Source organism: Hesperophylax consimilis, chromosome 2 (genome assembly GCF_061612785.1).
Source record: "Hesperophylax consimilis isolate HC1 chromosome 2, BYU_Hcon_1.0, whole genome shotgun sequence".
Taxonomy (NCBI): Eukaryota; Metazoa; Arthropoda; class Insecta; order Trichoptera; family Limnephilidae; genus Hesperophylax; species Hesperophylax consimilis.
This window is the reverse complement of record NC_142837.1, coordinates 17769769-17779979: the sequence shown is the minus strand read 5'-3', so window position 1 is coordinate 17779979 and position 10211 is coordinate 17769769. Positions and strand designations below refer to the sequence as shown.

General features: G+C 36.8%; 2 protein-coding genes across 2 annotated transcripts; both read right to left on the bottom strand.

Moving 5' to 3' along the window:
- Nucleotides 1-2116: 2116 nt before the first annotated feature.
- LOC149425760 (polyubiquitin-B) lies at nucleotides 2117-3351 on the bottom strand. The gene has a single exon (XM_089641635.1). It carries the CDS (start codon nucleotides 3212-3214, stop codon nucleotides 2297-2299), a length of 918 nt encoding a protein of 305 aa, XP_089497761.1. The 5' UTR covers nucleotides 3215-3351; the 3' UTR covers nucleotides 2117-2296.
- LOC149425759 (polyubiquitin) lies at nucleotides 3235-4281 on the bottom strand. Its single transcript, XM_089646162.1, has 3 exons — nucleotides 4080-4281; nucleotides 3318-3677; nucleotides 3235-3256 (listed from the first exon to the last, which is right to left on the bottom strand). Exons 2-3 carry the CDS (start codon nucleotides 3668-3670, stop codon nucleotides 3235-3237), a joined length of 375 nt encoding a protein of 124 aa, XP_089502288.1. The 5' UTR covers nucleotides 3671-3677; nucleotides 4080-4281.
- Between the last annotated feature and the right edge of the window lie 5930 nt (nucleotides 4282-10211).

Below are 10211 nucleotides of genomic sequence, written 5' to 3'. Positions count from 1 at the left end.
TAAACCAGTCAATATGTTTCAAAACATACAATCCCACAAAACCAACAAAATGGGGATTCAGGATATATGGTTTAGCTGATTCTGATTGTGGGTGTATATATTCATTTATTCCTTATTACATGAAAAAATATTTTATGAGAAGATTGCAGAAAAAACAATTCTATTATAATATACAGGTATCCGGGGGTAAAGTGCACTAATTTCGGGAAATTATTCTACCTACATGATGGTAGAAGTAAAAAAGATAAATAACTTTTTTCCCATACAAAAATATTTTTGATGATTAAAATGAACTTCCATATAGAAACACCTATCGAAATTAGTGTACTTTATCCCCGAACACCTTGTATACTGCGTCTGTCATATGTGCGCCGTCCAATTATTCAAAAAAATAATAATGTAGTCACCGCAAAAGCTTGTACACAGTGAACAAAAATATATTACAGCAAATGCATAAGCAAACATTTATTAATTTAAGGTTGTGGAAAAATATTACGACCAAACTAACAAAAGATGTTAAATATTTACTGTCCCCAAAGGGTTAACAAGATGTGCTATTAGAGATTGCAGGTTCAAAGCCCAGTACTGCAATTAAATTATACATAACTACATATATGAAGTGTACTCGGTGTTGCTAGGAGATATTTCTCTACTTTCTATAAAAATCATTTATTGTATATACATACAGGTTGGGCAAAAGTAATCACCCTATTGGAAAACGCTATAACTTTTGCAAATGGCGCCAAATGTCAATTCGATTTTGACATTTGTGAAGTAAACAAACACAGAATACAAATCGTCAAGATATGAATCGGTTTACTCCGCAAGAACTCGGAATAACAAGCAGTACCAAAGTTTATCATAAAAAAAAAATTACAGCAAAATTATGATTACTTTTGCCCCACCTGTATATATAAACTTACCAGAAGAAATTCTCTAAATAATAGTGAAAATTCATTGCATAGTTTAGAAGAACTAAGCGCACAACAGACGCAGATAGCACTTTGCTTTATACTATTTAGAGATATGTATTTATGTAAATTATATTCTATAACAACTCGAGCAATTTTTGGCCAAGTTTGAAAAAATGTTTTCAGCAACCTCTTGTCATAGTGTATTAAATTTATACAACCTAAAAATATGGGACAAACCATAGACATATGAATATTAGTAGACCTGCCCTAAGTGATTAAAAGCGTATTATCCCCACTCCCCATACCGGTTCCATTGAGCCGGCTGGGCTCGCATATGGCCTCAAGTGAAATTTGAAAACGTGACGTCATCATTCTTGTGCGAACTATGGTCGAGGCATCATCGGTTCATTTTACGAAATAAAACGGCAAAATGTTGACTTGTGATATGAAAACTTGTAAAAATAGATGTGAAAAAGAGAATAAACCCAATTGTCGTATTACATTCCATAAGTAAGCATTATTTTACTTTATTTTAAGCTTATTCACACCGTATTATATGGATCAGTTTTAGAAACATATACTATCACATAACAATGTAGCGATTCTCAAGTGTGCTCATCGTTGTTTACTGGGGTAAGTAAATTATGAGACATTTGTAAGTGTCTTAACTAAATACTCTGAAACTAACTACGACTCTGAAAATAGAAGCTGCCTTACTTTGCCGAATTTGGACTTCGCAAATTAGTTCATAACGTGGCGAGTAATTTGCGCTCCCATGTAGAAATGTCTATTCATTCAAAAGCAGATTTTACTTTTAAGAACTAAATGGTGATATTATAATGCGAGATGCCTATTTACTGTCAGATTGATTTATTGACGAATCACAGTCAGCCTTACTCCCTTCGTTCTTCAACAGTTGATTTTACCCCTCGCCATTAGCTTCTCGTCTATTAATTCCTATGTCTGTGGGACAAACAGTAAAATTTAGGTGGATTCATTGGCTTTAAACCGCAATAAGCAGCTTCATGTTTTCATATTAATATTAGGAATGGTATTAATTAAATAACATGGCAAATGTGTATATATAAAACCAATCAATATTCGAGTGGAGTACATAAATAATTATAACATGTACATATTTTTAAATGTTTTAGAAGATTGCATTGATAAAATATCAAACACATAAATAATAAACAACAAACTTAATCTGAAAGTTTATTTATTGTTTGAAATTAAAAAGTTTAATTGAGGCCTGAAAAATACAATACGAAATTTTTAAATAAAAGTTTCTTTCATTATATATTTACATACTAATTAAAAAGTTGAAAAATGTTGCAAAAGGTCAAATGGTTACAATAAAAGCATACTAGATTTTTTTTAATTTAGTTGCCACCACGAAGACGCAGCACCAAGTGAAGTGTGGATTCCTTCTGGATGTTGTAGTCGGACAGAGTGCGCCCATCCTCGAGCTGCTTGCCAGCGAAGATCAACCTCTGCTGATCTGGGGGAATACCTTCTTTGTCCTGGATCTTAGCCTTGACATTCTCAATGGTGTCGGAGGGCTCTACTTCTAGAGTGATAGTCTTGCCGGTCAGGGTCTTGACAAAGATCTGCATACCTCCTCGGAGACGGAGCACTAAATGAAGTGTGGATTCCTTCTGGATGTTGTAGTCGGACAGAGTGCGCCCATCCTCGAGCTGCTTGCCAGCGAAGATCAACCTCTGCTGATCTGGGGGAATACCTTCCTTGTCCTGGATCTTAGCCTTGACATTCTCAATGGTGTCGGAGGGCTCTACTTCTAGAGTGATAGTCTTGCCGGTCAGGGTCTTGACAAAGATTTGCATACCTCCTCGGAGACGGAGCACCAAATGAAGTGTGGATTCCTTCTGGATGTTGTAGTCGGACAGAGTGCGCCCATCCTCAAGCTGCTTGCCAGCGAAGATCAACCTCTGCTGATCTGGGGGAATACCTTCTTTGTCCTGGATCTTAGCCTTGACATTCTCAATGGTGTCGGAGGGCTCTACTTCTAGAGTGATAGTCTTGCCGGTCAGGGTCTTGACAAAGATCTGCATACCTCCTCGGAGACGGAGCACTAAATGAAGTGTGGATTCCTTTTGGATGTTGTAGTCGGACAGAGTGCGCCCATCCTCGAGCTGCTTGCCAGCGAAGATCAACCTCTGCTGATCTGGGGGAATACCTTCTTTGTCCTGGATCTTAGCCTTGACATTCTCAATGGTGTCGGAGGGCTCTACTTCTAGAGTGATAGTCTTGCCGGTCAGGGTCTTGACAAAGATCTGCATACCTCCTCGGAGACGGAGCACTAAATGAAGTGTGGATTCCTTCTGGATGTTGTAGTCGGAGAGCGTACGTCCATCTTCCAGCTGCTTGCCAGCGAAGATCAACCTCTGCTGATCTGGGGGAATGCCTTCCTTATCTTGAATTTTGGCCTTAACGTTCTCAATGGTATCTGAGGGTTCGACCTCCAGGGTGATAGTCTTGCCAGTTAGCGTCTTGACGAAGATCTGCATACCTCCTCGAAGACGGAGCACCAAATGGAGGGTGGACTCCTTCTGGATATTGTAATCGGAAAGGGTGCGACCATCTTCTAATTGTTTTCCAGCGAAGATAAGACGTTGTTGATCTGGAGGGATTCCTTCTTTGTCTTGAATTTTCGCCTTCACATTTTCGATCGTATCTGAGGGCTCAACCTCCAATGTGATCGTCTTACCCGTCAAAGTTTTCACGAAAATCTGCATTATTGATCTGTGGACAAAACAAATACAATCAAACTTTGTTCAAGATTCGTAGGATAGTCATACGTTTGTCATCAGTTTCGTCATACACAACAATAACAAGATGGCGTCGAACGGCTGACAAAGGAAATCACAATAGAATATCAGCGGGTACCAAGCATACAACTCGAATATTAATTCGTCGTATTGAATCTGACACGAATCTCATGTTATCTGTGCCTTAGGGCAGAGCGATTTTACTAAAAGACCGAAGACATGCCAAAGACGATGGCAAGATGGCGTCCGCACAAAGAAAATATTATTGAATCTCTGTTGCTTGTTACTAGGCGTGCAGGGAAAATTCAAAACAATAACAAAGGCGACAGGATCCACGCGAAATCGTTGGAAGGGAATGCAGTTTAGGACATATTACCTTTACTCGATAATTTTGATTAATATCAACAATCCACACAACAGCTCCGAAAAAGTGCACCAACAGTCCAAAAGTAAGATCCAAATTGGTTTCGCTGCGGTCCCTGCGGTCTTTCTTCCCGCTGCTTCCCGCTTCTTGACAACTGAAAACTGAAATCGACGGAAATCTTGAAAACCGAACTGCGTATTATATTTTTGCATTGCCCCCGGAAATGCACCACAATGTTTTCTTAGGGATGTGCATTTTATAATCGAATTTATTCTAATATCTCTAATCGTACTTTTAAAGTTAACAATATTTTTCCACAAAAACTTAATGGCGTTAATATGACGTTAATGACGTTACACAATATTTTCCAAATCATACGTGGAGAGGTAGCTAGAGAATTTTGAATTTTTACAGAGGAGAGGTAGCTGAACACTTTTTTAATCCATGAGGGGGGAGTGGCTGAATAATTTAAGGAATAATTTCGCACAATGTGAATTTCTAGAAAAATTGCCCAAAGTTCGGAATCATCCGTGCATATTTACTAAATTCAGTAGATTTTTGAAAATTTCGGTAGATTTTCACAAATTTCGTTAGATTTTCTACGAATATCGTTAGATTTTTGCCGAAATCGGTATATCTACCGCAATTTCAGTAGGTACGGCATCGCTGTGTAGCACGGTTGAACAGTTGAACCACTTCACTCAGCAGTGATGTGGAAAAGTCCTCAGATCTGGGGGATTTTAAATTTCAAAGGGGTAAAGGGAGTTTTTTGAAAAAAAAAAGTAAGACATCTGAGGGACTGAGGGGATGAGGATTATGTGTAATCATATGCATTATGTTCAGTTTATATTTTATGTTGGTAAACGAATTTCAAATATTTTCATAATCTAATGTAGCTATCTGGTTAAGGCCCGGTATATCAGTATTTTTTAGTAATGATTTCTATTGCTTGGCTTATCTTGCCAGGGCTCCTACCAGAGAGCAACTTGACGGACGTAAATCTGATGCCCTGATGATGGACACTGCAATGTTGTCTAGACTTTGGCTAAAGAAGGAGGTAGCTCAACACGGCAATAAACCCCAAAACAAATCACTAGAGTATTTTTTAGTAATGGTTTCACTAGGCTTATCTATCTTGCCATGGCTCCTACCGGAGACTTGATAGACGCTAATATCTCTAAACCCAAGCTTAAAAATGAGAGAGATTTACGTCGGTCAAATTGCTCTCTGGTAGGAGCCCTGAGAGACTGAGGGATTACACATCTGCCCTGATGATGAACACTGCAATGCTGTCCGAAACGTTGGCTAAAGAAGGAGGTAGCGCAACACGGCATAACACCCCAAGAACAAATCACTACAATACTTTTGGCCATGAAAATATCAAATCATAACTGTAATACTGACTTTCTATCTTTAAAAATTGTTGTTATTTTTCTTTACACTTTTTACGTTTAATTTTAGTCAATAAAACTTGGATAAGATTTCGTTCAGACATTTAAATTTAACTCGAGCCGATATTAATAATCACGATGGCATCAACTTAAGTTATTCGTGCGTCCTTCTCTATAACTTATTATATTTTGCAGAACGAACATGAGAAAGCAAAAAGCACAAAAACGTTATATTTGGATAAGAAACTGGATTCTAAGAACAATTGAATTAGATGCATGTAATACTATTTTGAGAGAGATAGCATTCCAATATTAGAAGATACTGAAGGGTATCAAAATCTTTTACGAAATTAGGATAAACAATTTGATAAAGAAGCCGAATTCCGCTACACGCTAATACGCATTTATTTATAAATAACATTATTTGACTTCGACTAAATTACTACTGGAAAAATTACTGGGCTCAATTAAATTACAATTACATGGCTCAACTAAAAACTTGATCAACTTTTTTGAAATTATCGATTTCTTTTAAGTGTTATTCAACACAGAGCTAAGAAGTAAAATCGTCACGTCTGACGGGGTAATAGAGTCTAGGGAGCCGTCGTACGCAGTTGTGTGTGGGTTTACATTCAATGAATACAAATAAATAAAATGCCAGGCGTGACTATTGAACGTGAATATTTTTTAATGTTTTTTTTTTTACATAGTACATATAAGGATTAAACTTTCCTGTTCGCACAGACCGGTATTCTTGTAATATCTCTACTACAAGCAATATGTACTCTAACAGAAATGTCAGGAATGAACCTTTTGACTTGAAGTCTTTTTGGACCAGTTCAAACGTATTGCAAGCTAAGCAAAGATTAAATCGGTAAAATGTTACATTTTTATTATTTTTGTAACATCCCCATGACCGAATTTTGTTCTTCCGTTAGACATTTGTAATTTTGCCCACATTTGTAATTTTTCTTTTCGTGTTAATAGGAACGACGCTACTAGAGCGATCGTATTTATTTATTCAAGTATGCTGTGTGTGTTCCCCAGAGTAGCAAATGACAAAATTGAATCAACCATCGCGTCGTCTGTATGCAACACTTAACGGTTGAATCAACAAACTTGAGTCCTCTGTAGGGGGTTTAACACATCTGGTGAAACTTTATCTATAAGAGGCACGCTGCATGTGTTCCCCAGAGTAGCAAATGATAAAATTGAACCAACCATCGCGTCGTCTGTATGCAATAGTCAACGGTTGAACACATCAAACTTTATTTTATTTGTATCTTCAAAAATATCGAATGTTAAAAAAACCTTTTCTAAATCCATCCCTAATTGTACTTGCATTTGCACGGCTGCTAACCTTGAAGATTATTAAATTAGATTGTTGGCAGGAGAGTGGTATATTTATGGTTGGCAGCATTGCAAACTCGATTGATATAAGACATTAATTTGATGTTTTTATATAGTATTATATAAAATCAAAAAAATTGCAAAAACTGCTTTAAAAAATAATGTTTCATTTTTAAAGTATTAACGGCTATAATTATCAAATAAATCATTTTTAAAAAGATACTTTCAAATTGGCTGTAAATACGAGCGCAAAGTTTCAAGTAATATCTTATTCCTACCGACATTGAAAATATATTTATGAAGTAGGTAGGTAGGTACTTTTTTTATCGATTTTTGATTACCTATTTTCTTTATGAACGCAAATTATTTTCATCGGTGCCTCTTGTGAGAGTTAATGTAAAAAAAAATATTTGTTTGAAGAAACAATTATTACCTGCACTTATGCATTTAAGAACTTTGTTTTTGGATTAAATCTAAAGGCGTAAGTGAGTAAGAATATCGAGCATGAGGGGTGCGCCTGTTCTCACATTGCTGGAGGATTGGGGGCGGAGCTACGAAGTTTGCCGAGTGAACACGAAGGCTCAAAGCGGCTCGGAACTACGAAGTTTGCCGAGTGTACACGAAGGCTGGCAACAATCAACTTGATTTTGAATAATTTGTTTGAAGTCTTGAAGTTTGACTGTGGTTTGACGTTCGAAAATCTCTCAAGTATGAGGGAGATTTTGAGTTGAAAGAAACGAAACATGGAGGTCGTTATTAGTAAACATTTACAAGACATAATCAACCCTACGGACATTTTTTTTTTAACCTAACCTAACCTTACCTAACCTTCTACTTCCTGGTTACGAAACCATTACTAGGATAGGTTATTGTACTTTTTATTACTAACCTCCAACTTACCTAGCTCTGGTAGTTTGTATTGATATTTGAAGCTTATGTTTGTATTATTTAAGCTTTCTGCCAGAAGCCTGACCTCACAATTGTTATTTAATCTTATATATTCTAGGTTTTCCGAATAAAATCACAAAGTAGAAGAAATTTGTGTTTAATCCGTGACCCATCCTGATATTCCTTTACGATAGGCCTACTTCACTAGTAACTCTTAAGATCATTTAAACTTGAATGCACTACTTGTATTTTTATGACAAAGTGCCTTCTTCGATGTAATTGTTATGCAGTCTTATGGAGAAATAACAACCAACCAAGAAAGCCAAGTTCTCATTGTCACAGGTTTAAATTTGCCGGGCAGATATGAAGTGAAGTTCGGATTTCGTAGCTCCGCCCCCAATCCTCCAGCAATGTGAGAACAGGCGCACCCGAGCATGAGACAGAGCAGTGTTGCCAACGAAGGCGATTTATCGCCATTTAGGCTACTCAGAACGAGAATCGGCGACGAAAAAATCCAAAAGGCGACTGGTCGCCGATTAGGCTACCTCAGACAAGTTAATTAAATCAGCCAAATTACAAATAATCGAAATGAAATTTTTTTATTTCAATGGAAAAATGTGAGGAATTTTCCGAAATGGAATTCCGTAGCCCCCCCCCTCATGGATTTCAAAATTGTTGTGGGGAATCACATAATGCTTGTTCTTTTTCAGCGAAGTTCTGTAACAACCCCCCCCCCCTCCCCCATGGATTTGAAATATTTTGTGGGGAGTACTCATTTTGAATGTGGGGAATTACGTTTTACAGAAATTCTCTAACAACCCCCCCTCCCCCCATGGATTTCGAATAATAAAAGGGGGAATCAAGCTCACGTAGAATATTTGTTGGGAATATGTGGGCAGAATTTATGCGAGTTCATTAGAATTACTGCAACTGAAATTCGGCTACATTAGGCTACAATGTTTGAAAAACGGCGACATTAGGCCAAGATCCGTTGGCAACACTGAGACAGAGCATTCTGTTGATTCTGGTATGATTCTGTTGTGGTTCATTTATGATTCTGTTCCTGCTCGCAACAGAACAATATCCACTAAATGAGTTGGTAATTATTCAGGATCGCTGGCCACGCTTCATATGATTTTTTTTTTTAAATACAACCTTTCGATTACTATAAAAGGCAACTATCTGTACTTAATTTTCAATTAAGTAAAATGAAAATTCACTTTCGTTGTATGGGATGACAGCTATTTACAATAATTTAATAAAGCGGGCAGCGATCCCGAAAGTTTTTGCTTAAAATTTTATTTTTATTAAATATATAAACACATTACAATAATTTAAAAATATGGATATTTCGAGGATAATTGAAAAAGAGGATTAACGATTTTTTAACGAAACTGCCCAACTCAATTGAGAAATTAATTCTCATGTTTGAATTGGGGAATGACATTTTTATACTAACAACTGACACCAAAAGACAGTGACCAATAAACGTACAGATCGAGTTCGAATGATATGCGATACCGAAAGAAAGAGACGGGCAGATTAGTAATATTATTTAGCGAGGTGGAATGGGTATGTTGTAAACTAGGAGGAAGAAGGTTGTAAACTAACTCAGCTTTTAATAGCCCTAACCGTCTGTGAAGTCATTAAATAAAGAATCAAAAAAGTTCTAAAAAATCAAATGAATACAATAAAGCAAAATATCTTCACATTACATCGGGCACAGTCTTTCTAGTGTTAAATAACATCATTAGCTAATATATATTCACATTACATCGGGCACGGTTTTTCTAGTGTTAAATAACATTATTAGCTAATATATATTCACATTACATCGGGGACGGTTTTTCTAGTGTTAAATAACATCATTAGCTAATATATATTCACATTATATCGGGCACGGTTTTTCTAGTGTTAAGTGTCCTGACAGTATACCGACGAGTCGCATTGTAATATCACTTGAATAGTCTGAATGTCCTCGAAAATAAAATCTGCTTACGAATTAATAGTCCTTTTTACAATGGCGCACAGGTTGTGTAAAAACTTTACTTCAAATCCCGAATCGGTTAAACAAAAGATCAGGTGGCTTGTTTTCAAGATTTAATATTTGGTTACACTATTTAGTTGGACACTTTTACAAATGTGTAATAATTTACCCACCTCACTCATTTTCAGTGTTGCTACGCCAGGCGATTTGTTTAAATACAAACATTCAGATCCTTCATAGAAAAGTCCCACAACGTACTGCGCTGCAAACCTTAGGGAACTTACTGCGCCGGGTCTGGTTATTTCAATGTGCGCTCTTCGGTGGTCAACATACAACTGATTTCATAGTTTATTCAAAGCATTCTCGAACCCTCTTGAGGCCAAAAATATGGTCACATGGTTTGTCTCCAGCTCGTCAAAATGATGTGTAGATTTCATCCTGGGGCAAGTCAATCAATTTGGAGTTCTACTGGCATTTTGCATTTAGTTACCTAGATGTTCTATAGGTGAAATAAATAAAATACAAATC